At 47.6% G+C, this 18,518-nt stretch overlaps 2 protein-coding genes across 4 annotated transcripts in view; one reads left to right on the forward strand and one right to left on the reverse strand.

The window, feature by feature from the left end:
- Positions 1-10,709, forward strand: part of ece2a (endothelin converting enzyme 2a) — a 58,636-nt gene extending 47,927 nt beyond the window's left edge. For both annotated transcript variants that reach the window (XM_060059387.1, XM_060059388.1), the window contains exon 4: positions 8,936-10,709. In XM_060059387.1, the coding sequence (XP_059915370.1) occupies positions 8,936-9,226 (291 nt within the window). In that variant the 3' untranslated portion in view covers positions 9,227-10,709. The remainder of the gene's footprint in view (positions 1-8,935) is intronic.
- Positions 10,710-15,058: 4,349 nt separating this feature from the next.
- On the reverse strand, positions 15,059-17,917 carry camk2n1a (calcium/calmodulin-dependent protein kinase II inhibitor 1a). 2 transcript variants are annotated; one of them, XM_060059390.1, is made up of 3 exons: positions 17,707-17,917; positions 17,388-17,590; positions 15,059-17,024 (listed from the first exon to the last, which is right to left on the reverse strand). In XM_060059390.1, the coding sequence occupies exons 2-3, from the start codon at positions 17,554-17,556 to the stop codon at positions 16,957-16,959; spliced, it is 237 nt and encodes a 78-aa protein (XP_059915373.1). In that variant the 5' UTR covers positions 17,557-17,590; positions 17,707-17,917; the 3' UTR covers positions 15,059-16,956. The 2 variants fall into 2 exon arrangements, with proteins under 2 accessions (XP_059915373.1, XP_059915372.1); XM_060059389.1 differs by having other exon boundaries at positions 17,388-17,912.
- Between the last annotated feature and the right edge of the window lie 601 nt (positions 17,918-18,518).

The following is an 18,518-nucleotide window of genomic DNA, read 5'->3' on the forward strand; positions in this document are numbered from 1 at the left end:
ACGTGCTTATCGAGGAAAAAAACAGCCATAGATAGCTTATTTATAGTGTTTTCATTTGTGTACTTGTTTCTCGACCTAACTAGACAATTTGACCACTGATCGACTTTTGTCTCTGCTGTGTGTGAGCGTACGTGCGAGGCAGCTAGTTGAAAGGCGCGCTGGATGCTGGTTGTCAGCCAGAGTTGCCAGCATAACGTTGACAGCTCATGTGCTAGCATGCCCACACAACCGGGGGCACCAAGCCAAGACAGATCGACAGTGTGTGTGTGTGTTGTGTGTGTGTGTGTGTGTGTGTGTGTGTGTGTGTGTGTGTGTGTGTGTGTGTGTGTGTGTGTGTGTGTGTGTGTGTGTGTGTGTGTGTGTGTGTGTGTGTGTGTGTGTGTGTGTGTGTGTGTGTGTAGGGAGGGGGGTGACTGTGTGATTATCAAGGGATTTTGAAAAAGAAAAAACAATATTGTTTTTTGAGCTGTCAAAACCTATTGAGCGCGCATGCATCAAAACAACAGTGGACACACCGGTTCATCGGTGTGTCCACTCATGCAAACTCATATTGATTTGGAAACGGCGTAAATATACACAGCGCCTGTATGTGCGCGCACACACACACACACACACAGACACACACACACACACACACACGGATACAAAGCACATATTTTACCGCTCATGCACCAAACATGCACGTCTATTTCTTTCTCCCTCAGGAGGTGGGGGATCATGAGTGAGAGAGGAGCAGGATGGAGGGATAAGAGAAGAGGTCTCTGATGTATAATTTAGTTATGCCGTGGGTGGGCAGGGAGCACAGAGACTGGGTGGGTGGGGGGGGGGGGGGGGGGCTGGGCTGATGATGGGTGGTGGGTGGGTAGTGTGTGGAGTCAGCTGGGAAGAAGGGAAGGAGGATGGGGAGAAAAAGCAGACCCTCTTCACCGCCGCTGCTTTCCCCTCTCCCGTCCCCGTCCCCCTCCGGCATCGTTCAGCAGTGCTTTGTTGTGTTACCTCGTGAACCCCTGGGTCAGAAGAAAGCTGCAGGAAGCCAGATGAATAAATCGTCCATCCGCAGTGTTGATGCATGTCGACGTGGTTCTGAATGCATGGCCAAAAGTGTTTGTGCGTTTACTGTGCGGACGCAGATTGAGGGTTGGCATGGAAAAGAAATGCATCCCATTTCGACGTGTGTGTGCGTGTGTGGTTGGTCCCGAGGTGACTGCATGAAGTTCAGAATGCAGGGCACTTTGCTTCGAGCATGGCTTGTGTTACCACAGCCCATACGCTTAGCCACATTTATGTAAATGTGTGCACATGAAAAAAAAAAAAAAAAACACACACACTCACGCACACGATGAAGTTACGGTCTTAGTGGGGCAGATGGTAGCTTAAAGAATCATTTTTGTTTTGTTTTGCTTTTGAGCCAGGAGCTTGGCGAGAGACAATTAAGGAGAGAGAGAGAGAGATAGAGAAAGAATGAGAAAATATAAGAGAGAGAGAGAACAAGAGAATGAGGATATATAAATGAGAGAGGGAGAGAGATTGAGGATATATAAGTGAGGGATAGAGATAATGTATAATGAGGATAGTTAAGAGAAAGAGATAAATAAAGGATATAGGGAGAAGAGAGGGATGGAGAGAGGGAGGAATAACAAAGCAGACTTGTTGGTGTGAAGAGGAGATTGGTTTGATTTGTCATTTACGAGGCTGTTATTTTTAAGCTTCCAGCTCTAACTCTGAGAACCTTGCTTCCCTTGATGTCTTCTCCCCACCACACACACAACCACACAAACACACTCACAAACACACAGGCACGCACGCACACAGGCACGCACTAACATAGGAAGCCAGCCCTGCCACACACATGGCTGGATGCAGGCGACGGGATGGGTGAATAGGGAGAGCAGGAGAAAGGGCTGATTTGAAATGCACACAGGGGTCTGTTTCATTTGGTTTCGCCCTGTGTCTTCCTCTGTGAGACTCTAATCTGCGGGGAAGGTGTACGGTGTTTTGAGGGCGGCTGGGCTGGTGGATAATAACAACCAGCAGTAGCGGCAGGGCAGGGAAATGAGTGGAGGAGGATGAAGGTATGAAGGTATGAAATGGGAGGAAGATATGACCCAAATAAAAACACATTGCAAAACATCGTCACCTCTCTCTCTCTCTCTCTCTCTCTCTCTCTCTCTCTCTCTCTCTCTCTCTCTCTCTCTCTCTCTCTCTCTCTCTCTCTCTCTCCTCTCTCTCTCTCTCTCTCTCTCTCTCTCTCTCTCTCTCTGTTGTTGTCATTGTCCTTGTCGTTCCTACAGTCTATTGACCTGCCCTTTGTTTTGTGTGTGTGTGTGTGCTCAGTGTGATTAGGTGCTGTGTGTGTGAATAGATGTTGCGAGTGTTGTGTGTGTGTGTGTGTGTGTGTGTGTGTGTGTGTGTGTGTGTGTGAGTTTCAATGTGGAGGAGACAGTGGGCTGTCAACATCACACGTCTGCTATCCAGAGATACAAGCTGTTGTTTTCTGCCCAGTGCTCAACCTTCTCACCAGCCCACAATGATAGCCAATAGACACACACACACACACACACACACACACACTCCAACACCCTCCAAGCCTGCTATTATAATACAATATGAGAGCGCACAACTTGTACTCAAGCTGGTAGTAAACAAGAGAGATATGCAACTTTATTTCAAGCATAACAAAACATTGACCCAAAATGAAACCCTGCTGATGTCTGTGGGATGTCTGTGGGACACCAGTCCATTTGGGATGGCAGTGGATCTTCCTTATGGTGTTATCATCCATTTTGTCGTTATCCAGCTGTTGGACTGAATTCTCGTACGATAAACTGTCCATAATTTAGGTGAATTTATAGTGCCATTAATTCATGGCATTATCATCGTTGTGTGCTGTTCATCAGATTAACTGGAGGTAGCATGACATTTCGGTTGTTGTTTTTTTTTTTCCCAATTGTCCCGGGAGAGACTGTACTCATCCATAAGGCTTTACACAAGGTAGTGTTTCCCCAGGTAACTAACTGTTCCATCACTCAGCGCTGTCCGACGCCCCAACAAACCACATTTCATCTTGTGAACTGAAACCCGAGCGGTGGTCGCATGTCTATCGGAGGCCAGCCAGGCCGTCTGCGTTTGTGCTGTAGCTTTAGCGCTGAATAATTGACCTCCTTACTGCGCTGCTGCTCCACTGCTGAGGTCACGGGCCGACTGTACCCTGCTCACCCTCTGACCCAGCACGACCTCATCCGTCTCTCACAGGCACGCACGCACAATGTATATGTAGCTGTGACCACAACCAGTCCTCAAGGGACCTAGCATCAGTCAAACCCCCTAAATGCCAGACTGTGCGTACGTATCTGTGTGTGTGTGTGTGTGTGTGTGTGTGTGTGTGTGTGTGTGTGGTGTGTGTGTGTGTGTGTGTGTGTGTGTGTGTGTGTGTGTGTGTGTGTGTGTGTGTGTGTGTTAGAGGTAGATGGTAGAGATGGCAGATAGAAAAACAGCAGGGGCTGGGGAGATGTGTACAGGACAGGCGGGCCAAATAAGAAAGAGGAACTTGAGGGCACTCGCCCGGGAGTGAGAGGATTTATAAAGAGTGCAATATCAGCCCTCCTGGGATCCAAATCCCCTGCTCATATCTTAATATTATTAATAAAAGGCCTGGATACACAGAGACGGTGACAGATGCAATGTGAAGTGAAAGGTTTATTCAGTAGTTCATCTCTATTGATACACTCATCACAGGAAGAACACACTTCGTTTAGTTTAAATGGAAGGTTTCGGGCAGAGATGAAATCGTTCGCCGCTCAGTTGAATAGCTTTTCCCTCAGAATTCCACGAACAAAAGACTATACAGTCGGCCGTAGAATATTTTGATTGCAGATTGTGAATCGAAACTACCGAAAGTACTAAGAAGCCTTGAGTAAGAGTCACCCATTGACAATGCAACAACAACAACAACAACAACCGCACTGTGACCCACACAGAGTCCCTGGAGAGCAGGCCCGAGTCTGCTCCAATGGCCTGATGCTGTTCACGCTGAACACACAAAAGGACATGGGCCCCGTGCCAACCTCCACACAGTGGGTCCTCACCCTCATCATGGCTGAGCGGAAGGTTCCCCGCGCTGGGATCAACAAGGAGGGCGTTAGCTACCCCATCGGAGTGGACCTCCCCTACAGTCTCTCCTCTACAGTCTCTCCCTACAGTCTCTCCTCTACAGTCTCTCCCATACAGTCTCTCCCATACAGTCTCTCCCCTACAGTCTCTCCATACAGTCTCTCCCCTACAGTCTCTCTCCTAAAGTCTCTCCCCTACAGTCTCTCCCCTACAGTCTCTCCCCTACAGTCTCTCCTCTACAGTCTCTCCCCTACAGTCTCTCCCCTACAGTCTCTCTCCTAAAGTCTCTCCCCTACAGTCTCTCCCCTACAGTCTCTCCCCTACAGTCCTCTCCTCTACAGTCTCTCCTACAGTCTCTCCCCTACAGTCTCACCCCTACAGTTTCTCCCCTACAGTCTATCCCCTACAGTCTCTCCCTATATTCTCTCCCCTACAGTCTCTCCCCTACAGTCTCTCCTGAATTCATTCTACTGTACACTGTGTGCTTCATTATACAGCAAATGTAAGGACATCTTGTGACATTACTGTTCTTCTGCAAGCGTCTGCCGGTGCGAGCCGGTTGGGGTTGGGGGGGGGGGGGGGCACTTGTGAGGTGGCTGGGGGGAGGGGGAGGGGGGAGGGGGGTTCGGTAAACACCGGTCAGGTCGCTGGAATGCAGGCTTCTGTCACCACATCAATAATTCAGCCTCGCCATGATGCTCGCCGTGTCACTAGGTGTTACCTAGATGAGTGAGAGAGAGAGAGAGAGAGAGAGGAGAGAGAGAGAGAGAGGTGTGAGGGTGTGAGGGCTGAATGCATGGGTGTGTACGTTTGTGTCTGTGTGTGTGTGTCTATGTCTGCATCCTTGTCTGTGTATTTCTGCGTGAATATGTGTGTGCGTGTGTCTGTATGTCTGTGTACATGCATGTGTGTGCTTAAGTGTCTGTGTGAAGGCGCGTGCGTGCTGTCTTTTAGGAAAAGCCCCGCCGCATGCCCAGTGTCCGATGTCCCAGGGCAGGCGGGGTTAAACCTGACTCCTCTCTCTCTCAGGAACCCAGCATGCCTTCACAGAGCGGAGAAGGACAAGCTCCAGAACCTCTCAACGCGTTGCTTAGGGATGGAAGTCTGAGCCTACATGTTCCTCTGTGTGTGTGTGTGTGTGTGTGCGTGTGCGTGTGCGTGTGCGTGTGCGTGTGTGTGTGTGTGTGTGTGTGTGTGTGTGTGGGCGGGTCAACTCTGTGCCCATTTATGCTTTTTCCCTTTTGTATGTGTGTCCGGTGCATGTCAATATTATGTTGAATTTTCTCATCTCGCATTTCATGACTTATAAATGTGTGTGTGAGGGCACCTCCTACACAATGCTATATGTTGTGTATCAGTGTGTGTGTGTGTGTGTGTGTGGGTCGGGGGGGTACAGTGCACAGCCTACACAATGGCTATATGTTGTGCTGTGTTGGTGTGGATCGTGTGGGAGAATCTGGGTCACTTCTGTGTTCTGTGAAGACACGGTGTAGGAGAGGGCTGTTTGTGTGTGTGTGTTTGTGTGTTTGTGTTCTATGGTGTCAGCCTCATCAACAAATCAAGCTTTATTTCCAGACACATGCCAGCTAATGTGTCAGTCTGCGATCAAGATGTCAATCAAAGTTTGAGGACCAAAGCCACATTCAAAGTCTGTTGTAAGATGTCGGGACGTCATATTCCATGACGGGGTGAACATGGTGGGAATACTAAACCCTTACACACGCACAGACACACACACTACACACACTGCACGCACACCACAACACATCCACATGTATACATAAACATACATTCATGCATACATATGTTTTGTGAAACCACCTCCCCTCTCCTCCTGTCATAGTCAGGAGGGTGGGGGTAAATCATTTATAGCGGCGCCGCTATCTGGTGGAGAGACATCATGTGGGCGAGCGTAGGGGAACACGTGCTGCCTCCATCTCCTCTTGCTCCTCTCTCCCCTCTCCTCTCCCTCCCCTCTCTTTACTCTGTCCTCTCTCCCCTCTCCTCTCTCCCCTCCCTCCCCTTTCTCTCATCTTCTCGCCCCTCTCACCTCTCTCCCTTCTCTCCCCCCTCTCTTATCTCCTCTCCCCTCTCTCCCCTCTCTCTCCCTCTCCCTTCTCTCCCCTCTCTCTCATCTTCTCTCACCTCTCTCCCTTCTCTCCCCTCTCTCTCCTCTCTCCCTTCTCTCCCCTCTCTCCTCTCTCTCTCATCTTCTCTCACCTCTCTCCCTTCTCTCCCCTCTCTCTCCTCTCTCCCCTCTCCCTTCTCTCCCCTCTCTCCTCTCTCTCTCATCTTCTCTCACCTCTCTCCCTTCTCTCCCCTCTCTCCTCACTCTCCCCTCTTTCCTCCCCCCTCTCTTCTTACTCCCCTCTCTCCCCCCTCTACTCTCTCCCCCCCTTCGCTCTCACCTCTCTGCTCTCCTCTCCTCTCTCTCTCCCCCCCCTCCCCCCCTCCCCCCTCTCCCCCCTCCCAGCTGAAGACGGGCTGTAGCGGGCGGTGTGGCGAGAGCTGTTCCGCTCCGCCGCACCGTGAGGGTGTTGACTCTGTTCTCCTTAGATGACACAACAACACGTGACCGCCGCCCGGGCCGTCCAAGCTGCCCTGGGGAGCGAGCACCCAGCGATGCCACGGAGAGCGGGGAGAGCTCCCCATGGTGGAGAACGGTGGGGGGGGGGGGGGGTTAGTCCCACAGATCCGACTGGAGGTTCATGTCTAGAGCCTCGTGCCAGATGAGCTCTAATCTGGGTGAACCGGGCGTTTCGCTCTCCGTCACTTCCAGTTGTTTTCGACCAATGAGGAGGGGATCAGGGGATCTTATGCAGGTGAATGGGGAAAGCAAACTCAGTCAACGTAAAAGAAAGCAAGCGATTAAGTAAGGGTTTCAAACCCACACCTTTTAGACTGGCAACTGTAGATAAATACGTATCAAAATCCCCTTCTGAACGCCTCATCCACTCGTGCAGATGAGTTTGAGAGTTTTATTGGGCAGAATATTGTAAGGAGTCCGGAAAGCAGGCGTGACCCTGCCCCTGTGGTGGGCAGGGTCACTTATTCGAGTGTGTTTCACCTCGTCAGAGGTGTGTTTCACCTCGTCAGAGGTGTGATGATTGAAGTATAGTACTACTATTACTACTAACTATTTATTAAAGAAGGAGATCGAATCATGCAATCTGGAGTTGGTACAAGAAGCAACTGATCTCACATTTCAGCAAAGTGAATTTATAATATCTAACACTTCGTCATCCGGTCTGAGCAAAACAAATCTGTCACAGATTTAGTTCTGTCAGGCCCTTCCCGGGGTCGGTACCCCCTTGTGCCCTGGCCTGAGGGCCAGGCTGTGGTATCATACCAGGGTCATGTATTAGCATAGCACAGTTCCCGTTGTCCCGAGACTCGGTCAACAGTTTTGTGAGGCTTCCTCATGACCCTTCAAGTTAACACAAGTACCATTCTTCAACATGGTATATGTGCAGGGGAATTGTTATTATTATTACAAAGGGGCTTTCTCGTGACTCTCAGTACTGGGTTTAGACATCAATTTAGATCCTGCTTTGAGTATCTGTCTATATTGGTGCTATAAAACATCTACAGTTTATATAGGTATATCACAGAGTCGCCCCCTTTGTTTTTCCAAACTTATTTTTGGTCATAAATCATTCAGCTAGATAATGATGCTTCTTTCTTTATATGTATATTACGTAGTACAGTAATGTACAATAAAGTTCTCCCATACCCCTTGCAGCCCAGGCACCGAGCTGTACTGTACACTAACACACGTGCTGTCTACGTGTGTTTACATCTATATTGCATTTACATTACATTTACATTAGTGCACGTGTTCGGGTTTTATTCTATGGGGCTTGTGGCACTATGATGAAGTGGGTTGGTTTTGGGTCATCAGTTATTCTGAATTCATTCTTTTCTATTTTATCCTTTTTATTTTAAGTCTTGATGTATCTGTTTGTTTGCCGCTATGTAATCATGAAGTGTCATTGTAATTTTAAAGTGATGGCCTGTGTGATATCGAAAGCCAAAATGTAATCAGTGCTATACTTTATCATCCATAAAAGTGTCGGTACACATGCGCGTGTATGTATTTGTGTTTGCGTGGGCGTGTCACACTGCCATCTCTAAAAATATTTTCTAAAAACACGTGTGTCTAACATGAAGGCTGAACATGCTCGGATGGTAACGGAGTCGGAGAAGTAGAAATTATTCATAGTTCATACAACACAGGCTTAATAATTTGTAGAAGTGTCGTCAAGGCGTATCTTAACATGAACCCTGCTTGGCTAGAGACTGCAGGTTCAGAAGCTGCATCTCTCCCACAACAGCGCCATACCAGCAGGGATGAGAGTGTTCTGTAGCCATGACACTTATAGTGAAATGACTGGGGTATAATGTAGCACTTTATGTCTTATTCCTTGATAGTAAAATAAACGATACAATTAAGTTATTTTTTCATTTTGTAATACCTTATTGTATTTTACGGACATTATTCGATGTGGTTTGTTGATACTTTAGAAAGGAAAGGATTGGGAGTTGAAAAAGTGTCACTAGTCCTCATGCTCACAGCAGAACAACGGCTCGTCACTCATCCTATTTATAGAGGCTGTCCCTGCACTTCTTGTTCAGACGTCGTGAGCACGTTTTCATCCCCCAGAGCGGGCGGTGTTTGCAATGACGGCGATGTTGACTCTGGGGGGGTTGGTGGTGGTGATGGTGGTGGTGGTGGTGCTGGTGGTGGTGCAGGGGGGGGGGGGGGATGGGCGACGACTTGTTTGCTTTTCTCCGACCACTGACGCCACGCCTCTCGCCCCCGCAGGTGAGACGCGCGCTGCGGCCGCGGGGCCGCTTCCTCTCCCTCACCTTCGCCCAGCCGCACTTCAGGAAGCCGCTGTACGCCCGCCGCGAGTACCGCTGGTCGGTCGCCCAGCACACGTACGGGGACGGCTTCCACTACTTCCTGTACGCCATGACGGCCGGGGAGGAGCTGAGCCCCGAGGACGCGGCGATGGAGACGAGGCGATTGGAGGAGGCCGCGGCCCCGCCCCCTCAGGTCACCTTTATGCAGGAGAGCGACACAGAGAACTTCCTGGGGAACATTGCCCTGTAGGGGATGGGTGGGTCGGACCACGGTGTGACGCAGGGCCTGACTGCTGGTGTTGGGCTTCTGCTCTCGGAGGATTGTGGACTTTTAATGGAAACGTTTTTATACAGACGGTTATAATAAACAACCTTGTTTGGTTAGGATTTTATATTTTCTTGTTGTTTTAGCCTTAACCCTCTGTTCTTCTTCTAATCTGTGATTGTATAATACGTGCCATGTGGTGGACGCTTTTATCCAAAGTGTCCCATGATGCATACGTTAGTTTCGAGGCGTAAGGAGGCCTCGAAACATACCAAAGTGGAAGTTGTGTATTTCTTTTCGCAACTTATCACTGGTTTGTACAAGCCAGAGTTTTTTTATTTTGTCCGGTTTACTGTGTGTGTTTCAGATGAGTTCTGAAACACACACAGTAAACATCGGATTCTTTCAATGGATGCAGGGTGCTGAACCAAATGCAAACCCATGGCCAAAACAAGGTCGCAAGCCTTCCACTGCGCTGTATTTTAAATGAATGGACTTCTTGTGAACTGCTATGCGACCACAGAACCCTGGCAGTTTTAGTGTCACGCTCTACTGAAGAGTGCAATTTCTATTTTGAATTGTGTTCCACTTTTATTTGTGAAACTCGTGGTGCTATATGAGTTGAACTTGAGCAAAATCTGCATCTGCCTCGCAGCCAAATATGGCTGACAAAACGCAATGCAAACCTGCATGTTGAGAGATTGCTTAATAATTGCAAGGGGTTGGTGTTTGAATGAGGACTAAAGCCTGCATGTAGAGTATCAGGCAGCAGTCTTATCAGTATTCTAGTAGCAGCCCCGGCCTTTCTGCATCGCCTGCTGCTTCGATGTCTGGTGCGAGACTGTGATCAGACAGTGCTGTTTAACACGCAGTACATTTCACACCTGCGATCAAGCACTAGAGTTCAGAATTAACAACAGCCCAAGCGCTTGGCTGGGAGCCAGCCGTCGGGAAGCTACCCTTGACTCTTGACTCCCAACGCAGCACCAGCAAGCCCAGCCCTGGTGTCATTTTAATGTTTCTCATTGACATCATCACCTATCGCTACTTATACCTATTGTTACATAATCCAGAACGCTCCAGTGGGCATGGTGCTCCCTCTCTCTCCACAGCCCTCCAGGTCGGCGATGATCTCATGGTGGAGGCCCGACGCCGTATGTCTGTTCGACAGCTCCATCAATTAGGTGTCGTACAGCGGGCCTAATTAGCCTCATGAATTAGGTTGTTGTCAGTGTTTGAGCATTAACTTACATCTTGGTCAGACCCTGAAGGACCTTTTTAACACGCACAGACTGGAGAAATATGACCTCATCTCATACAACGCAGCAGCTACAAAAAGCCAAGTCATCCGTAATGTTTGTTTATTGTAAAGTAAGTCAAGTGCCCTAATGTAAAGGGATGGCAGATACAGTATACTATGTACGATCAAAATACTGTGTCAAATAAAAGTCAGGTTGTAACATTTAAACAGTTTTTATGTTATTGTTGTTATTTATCCTGTTCTCTATGAATACAGCATCTTAATTGTGTGACACTTTGTCCCAGATAACCATAAGGAGATATCCAGGTGAACCCTTACTGTATATATTTACATTAACACACACTAATATTTTTCATAATAACGTGGAGCAAAATTTCTACTGGTCAAGACACCATGAAGCATATGAACCGTTAATACAGTAAATGTTTGAGATTCTATTGGGAAGAATAAAACACAACATTAGAGCAAATCCAAGAGCCCCTCATCTTTGTAAGATACATAACTCAAATCCTTATTCCTCCGCTGGTTAAATTTAGACCAGCGAGAGGCATGGATGGAGGTAGGCGAGGGGAGAGACAGGAAGGCTGGGGGCTTGGGTGGGGGGCAATGGGGGAGGGGGGGCTGTGTGATGGGGGGGCGAACACATTAATAAAGTAGAAATCATTTATTTTTAATTCTCCACTGAGATCTAATTAGCGTCTATTTTTAAGACATGGAGAGGGGGGAATGAAAGGTGTGTGTGATCCTTCAGATGGCTCCTCTTCCAATCATCTCTCCCCGAGGCGTACCTTGGTCAAGGTGGCGTTGAACTTGGACATCCACGGCGGCTCAGCCACCGCCAAATGAATAGCGCTCGAGACGGTAGTGTCCTCCATTCAGTGTGTCCTCCATTGAATCGTCACTTGTATTAAAGCCGGTTAGTACACGCTTTTATCCAAAGCCACCTGCAGTACTTTTGTTTTAGATACATTAATATGCACGTTAGCTATATTATCTCTTTGCTGATCCCCTTAAACGTGAGGGTTCTCAACAGCCTGTACCATGGGAGCCACACCCGCCAGACACCGTTTGAGTTGATGTATGGATAGCCATTGGCGTAGATTGATCCCTGTTCATTGTGAGATCATCTTTGCACCCTTTGCTTGTTTATGGTTAGGTTTCCATGGTGACAATTGTGTAACAATCCTCCAGGGTCCCAAATGGAAATTGTTTGTTAAAAAACATTTAAATAAATGGCCTGGCAGCTTTACTGAATATGGGCTGGCAGAGGCAACGTAGGTTGGGAGAGAGAGTGTTATGTAACGCTAAATTGGCGTTAGACTCAATATTGACAATAGATGTTATTGCCCGGGCAGGAAGCCAATATAGCCGGCGAGGGCTGGGAGGAGATGGACAATCCTGACGGGCACCTGAGCTTCTTCAAATGAAGAAAGGCTTTACAGTAAGTGCTAGCTCAATAAGATTAATTGAAATGATTTGCAGAAGGCTGATTATTCAGTGTGTTCATATCTGTTTGGATCAAAACTTGTTCTCAGTGAATGCCCATCGCTTCAATAAAGAATTATGCTGCAGTTTTACAGTTGGATGTTGAACTCCCTCGTTCAAACTAAATGATGTGCATTGGCGTATGCCCCAATAGGGAGATTTAAACTTGTCTGGTCTTAAGTTATGCAACTGGAGAGTTTGGCACTGGCCTCATACTGGACAGATATAGGCCAGTCATCAGTCATCATTTACTCACACGGCATTCCATCTTAATGTGACTCTGCATGTGCTTTTCAGGTCAACACTACGATTTGTGTGTGTGTGTGTGTGTGTGTGTGTGAGTGTGTGTGTGTGTGTGTGTGTGTGTGTGTGTGTGTGTGTGTGTGTGTGTGTGTGTGTGTGTGTGTGTGTGTGTGTGCGTGCATGTGTGTACGTATGTTTGTGTGTGACAGTATGTGCACGCAGTATGTGTACACATGTGTCAAATACACATGTGTTTGTGTCTTTCTATCACCCAAACAATGCAGAGCTGTGTGTCTATATGTGTGTGATTACGATGTGATCTGTGTGTGTATGTGTGTGAGAGAGAGAGAGAGAGAGAGAGAGGAGGGGGGGCTTTGTGTTCTCTGTACCTAATTGTCCTCCGTGCTCTGTTGGCCAAGGGCAACAACAGCAATCAGCTGCATGCTCAATGGCTCTCCTTTCCCCCTGACTTCTCTCTCTCTCTCTCTCTCTCTCTCTCTCTCTCTCTCTCTCTCTCTCTCTCTCTCTCTCTCGCCCTCTCTCTCTCTCTCTCTCTCTCTCTCTCTCTCTCTCTCTCTCTCTCTCTCTCTCTCTCTCCCTCTCTCCCTCTCTCTATCTCTCCCTCTCTCTCTCTCTTCCCCTCTCGCTCTCTCTCTCCCACAAAGTCCTCCCTCTCTCTACCTCCACTGCCTCTATTGATTGGCTCTGAGTGTTACCTATCCATACCTCTGGCCGGGACGGCCTAATGCCTCGGTCACACAGGGGTTTCGCTTTAGGTTCTCCCCAGCCCGTTCCCTTTGACCTTGGAGCCGGTCGCTCTGTGCTCATTTGTGCTTGTTTCTGTATGGCTAGAAAGCTGGGTTCCTCCCCTGTGCTGCACTATGCATGCTAGCCCCCCTTAGGGCAGTATAATGCCATTAGATGTTATGTAACTCGAGGAGGAATATTAATGGATGCCCACTTTGGAATGGCGTGTTTATGTGTGTGTGTGTGTGCGTGCGTGTGTGTGTGTGTGTGTGTGCGCTTGTGTGCATGCATGCGTGTGTGTATATGTGCGTGCGTACGTGTATATGTGCGTGTGTATTTAAGTTTCTCCTTTCATGCCTCTGTTTGTTCTTCTATCTGTCTGAGGCTCGGCTGCGACTCACTGTCTGTCTGAGTTGTTAACAAATGATGTATTTGGCTGCTTTGCGTGGCTGTATATACGTGTATGTTGTCTGCATGGGGTGGAAACACACATAGGGGTATGTTTTCTGCATGCATGCATGTTTGTGTGTGTTTGTTTCAAAAGGTGGACATAAATATAAATTACTCCTCAATTTTCCCCTGACAAAGTTTACCTAGATTTATAGTCTATACCTAAATACATCTCTTTTGGACCACATGGCCATCTGTCATGTGTACCACATGACAGACAACATTCCATTGAGAACACACACACACACATCTTTGTGTTCCATTGCTCTGCCATACAACAGAAAGACAGTTGATGTCCAGGTGTTACTGCCATGATAAGCCATTCCTTAAACAACAAGCATGTCATTTATAGCGCTAGATAGAAGAAGACAAAGAGAGAGAGAGAGAGAGAGAGAGAGAGAGAGAGACCACAAGGTTTGCATCTGACCAAACATGGTCATCCGGTGGTCACACTGATAATGGGATTTCCTGTAGCCTCAGACAGCCACACACACACACACACACACACACACACACACACACACACACACACACACACACACACACACACACACACACACACATACACACACACATACACATACACATACACATACACATACACACGCACATGCAATAACAATAGCAGCAGCAGCAGCAGGATCAATAATGGTGTACAGATGTGTGTGTGATGGTTGCCAGTCAATAACCACAGAGATGGAAACACTGCGGGTGGGTGGGAGCGCGGCAGGGATGGCCAGTCGTTGTCGCTTTATGGTGGGCAGGTGAAGTGTTTACGGCCGTCACTGCCCGGATAGATGTTTGTCACCGTGGGGTTCTCTGATAGATAGTAAAAACAGATTCCCAGTTCAGCCCCCTCGACGGAGCAGACGTGTCGGGAACCCGCGGATGTCATGATGAGATACGGAGGTTGCAAAAAAAAACACCGCGACTGCGCGCACAACGGCGACCGCCTCGTATCCGAGCCACACGTCCAGGAAGGTCAAGATGTGTCGTCATTGCCTCAGGGACTAGTGTGTCGCACAAAGGAAACGGAAACAAAGGAAAGAGGCAGGGTGAACGCAGAATGAACTAACAACAACCAACGTATACCTCATTTCACTCTCCTCCGACTGATGAGCGATAACCAATCTCGGTTTGTTGATCTACTTTCCAGTAAGGGGAGCTTTATGTGGCTCCAGCGTCTCTTCCTTAAAGGCTGCCTTTGTTTGTTCAATGCCAACTCTGTAGACTTAAGGGTGTGGGATGGGCCGTGGGGTGGACGTTGATCGATGCTAGCGGTGAAGACGTGGCTTTCCACAGGGGCCTGCTCTAATAGACGCTCCCTCGTGTCTACTCCTGCACTCGGGAGCTGTTTTGGGATCAGTGGTGGTGGGGACGCCCATCACAGGGCAGGCCTACACGGGCGAGCCTAGGGGAGCTCTGCATCGACCGCCAGGGCTTTTGGGCTGGTAGGGAAGCACAGAGTCATCTAGTAATCTGACCTTGCTATGGGCCGCGTTGATCTGGATCTCAGCGGCTCTGGGGGCTCCTATCGATGTTATTGTCGACCCTTTGACGTTGTGTATAGACTAGAGTATATGTATTGGTGGTTAAATGTGTTGTAAGAAACATAAGCAAACAACCAGATATACATGTCCTTTCACCATTTATTAGTTCACCAAATACAGTGAAAATGGCATCATAATTTACAATGACTCATTCTTAGAATGTCATGACATTTTTGTTGCTTTTTTGCTTCATAAAACGATGTTTCATTATTGAAAATATTAAGGTTTCATGCACAACAAACCAATATCCAGTTTCTTTGAAAGAATGGTACAAAATTAAAATGAAAAAAAAAATGTAACTGTAATGTCCAAAATAAGTCAAATAACAACGTGTTATCTGAGGATACTCGTAAACAGTGCAATATACTCTAAAATTGCCATTTTCTAACAAATTCATCAACGAAGCTCAAGTCACAGTATACGATTTCTTAATAATAGTTTAACATTGATGTGTGCAAAAAAAACTCAGACACATTCAGTTAGTCTTTAAAAAAGGTTCGACCTGTTTGATAGAGTGTGAGACACGTCAAACGACCCCTCTCCTAGAATCTCCATTGGTGTAGCCCAGTCTCCAGCGGTATCCCCACTCTGTAGTATAAATATTTTTTGTTGATGAACCGTAAGACGACAGACTAGCATATTATTTAAATAACAAATATTTAGATATAAAAATACAAATATGAATTTTTCCTTTTTAAAAAGAAGCGTGCCAGGGCAGAGTGGTGGCACCAGTGTTGGCACCGAAGCAAAGGTTCATGCAAATAGATGGAGAAAAGTAGACTTTCATTTATAGAAGACGAAAAACACCAAGAATTAGCAAAACAAAAATAACCAAATCAAAGAAAACCTCTTTCCCATCAATTTCATGAATAGCATCTCAAACATTTACTGTATATTCCACCGCACCGCTGGCCTCTGTCACTACTGAAAAGGTGAAAAAAGATATGTGCAGGTATAGATTTAGCTACATAAAAGGTGCTACAACCTGCACCCTTTACCAATGGGGATAAGAACACAATAAACCGCAGTCTATTTGAATCAAATCTGTGGGTTAGTGTGTGTTTCAACAAGAAGGGCCACAACTAGCCGCTTCATTATTCTCATTATCATCATTAATATGATTATTATTATGAATATTGTCGTTATTATTGTTATTATTATTAAGAAAATATTAACATTGCACCATCCTCGAATAGCCTGTAAGTTATACAACGGGTCTCCTCTCTCTCTAGTAGACTTGAGCGTTGGTTGGTCTGTTTTCAGAGATCATTGTAGCAGCAGGAATGCATTCTGGTCCGACCAGTGCTGAAAGAACAGCTCCCTTGAATGCAACGTCGCTGGAGTCGATCAACAAAGCGAAGCGTTGGGGGGAGGTGGGGTGGAGGGGGGGGGGGGGGGGCGGGGGGGTCTTCGAAGCTTAACCTACATATAGACCTACCGACCTACTGTACAACTATTGAAACAGGGCTGGAAATTATATAGGTTCAGCCCCCCGGTCGTAGTATACATAGGCCTATATATATTTCTTTTTTTTGTTGCTTACAGCGCTTTTAGAAATAAATATGGTGGTGAAGTATGTTCGTCCGTCCAGAGGTCAGCCGGGGCTGGGACCGCCCGGGGCAGCGGTCCGCCACCTCCACGTCTCGCTGCGTTGCAGTGGTTAAAATCGGGATTCTTTTGGAGAATTGCCAGCAATCCCATGATAAATCTTGGTCTTTTCCAGAGTGTCTCTCATCTCTCTCTCTCTCTCCCCACACCTCCTCTCCCTCGAATATTCTTCCTCTTTGCTTTATCTCTCTCTCTATCCATCTCCTCCTCACTTCCTTTCTTCCACTCTCCTCTCGTCCCGTCCCTTGTCTTCGCGTCGTGCCGTCGTTCCCCTCGTACTACAATCCTCGAACATGCACAGCCGACAAGTGCTTTTCAAATCGGTGATCAAAAATAAAAAGTCTGCGAGGGCCCATCCTTCCTCCTCCAGTCTACACGCCGGGGGACTTGTCTGTCATCCCCTTCAGGACCTCGTCTATTCGGTCGTCCTCGATCACCACTGTGGGGGGGGGACGGGGGGGGGACGACAAGGAAATAACCTCCGGTTACTGATACCGTTCATAAATCAAACGCTACAATCATTAATGAGACTAACGGGTGGGGTTGGGGGTGGGGGGGTGAAGTGATAACAATGCATCGTAGCTGAGGATTGCGCCAGTTAATCAAAGGTGCGTTGTTTTTTTTTGTATAAAGGGCCTCAAAAAACACATAAAAACACATTGTACGATCAGATGCAAAACAAGCACCTATAAAGCAAGTTACAGATATGTGGTAAACACATGGTGTGTTGGTAGGGATAACAAAGCCCCGAGTTTCAAATGACTGAGACAATGCAATATGAAATTAATGGACTTCAACCCACCTCGCTTGGCCCGGCCGATCTGCCCCAGCTTCGGGGGTCTCTTCGCCTGCGACGCCGCGAAAAAGGCGTTCGAGTCCTGAAGTCCGCAGCTAAAGGACATCTGGCTGACCTCACTGTCCGCTCCGTAGCCGTTCATTTTGCCCTCGTTGTATGGCAGAACCTCGGACATTGTGGCACCGCAACTGAGTGATCAACAACTGCAACTGGAGAGGAACAAAAACAACCACGTCGGGTCAAAACTCGTGCTGCTGCTGCTGAATTAGAAATAAGATCTAATTCCTTTTGTGCGGTGGATTGCACTTGTTATAGTTTCCCGTGCCTGAATCCGTTTGAGAAAAGAAGGAAAACACAATTGGCAGCTCGACGTGTACTTTAGTGGTCCGTTCCCGCGTCGTGATGCGGTGGTTCTGTTGTTGTGGGTCCAATGCGAGGCGAGAGCGGAGAGTTGTGTTCAGCTGCGTTGCTGGCTGATGTCTGGTGAGGGAAGTGGGAGATCCCGGGATCATAAAGGAAACCCAGGCGGAACGGTGAAGTCATCCATCCGGGCTTGATGCGTGTGTTCGTGGCGTGCGAGTCTGTGCATGCCTGCGTGTGTGCGTGTGTGTGTGCGCGCGTGCATGCGTGTGTGCGTGTGTGCGTGTGTGCGTGTGTGCGTGTGTGTGTGTGTGTGTGTGTGTGTGCGTCTAGCGGGGGACTCCGAGTGGTAGAGGAGTAAGGGTGACCTCAACAGGCGAGAAGAGTAAATGCAGGAAAGCAAAAAGCAAGAAGTTAAAACCAAAGCATCGCCATAGAAGGCTGCGGTTGATGCATTGTGCTGTGCATGTCTTTTTACATCACAAGAACCATCACTTTCATCGCTATAAGATAATTAAACATCTCAGACATCTAAATTCGATATGATGAAGATATTGTTATCGTTGTTATGTTGGCTGTGTGGAAAATGTCTACAGAAATACTTGAATGATGTCATCACTCCTGTTAACTAAAACTAGACGTCATATAACTATAATGGCCTAATAGCCATGCGGAATAGGTACACACCCTACCACACCAGGTAGAGTGTGTGACTATTAGCTGAAAGGTTATTGGTTTGATGCCCAACATCTCTGTTCTGTCCTCCATCCAACACCT

Source organism: Gadus macrocephalus, chromosome 8 (assembly GCF_031168955.1).
Source record: "Gadus macrocephalus chromosome 8, ASM3116895v1".
Lineage (NCBI taxonomy): Eukaryota > Metazoa > Chordata > Actinopteri > Gadiformes > Gadidae > Gadus > Gadus macrocephalus.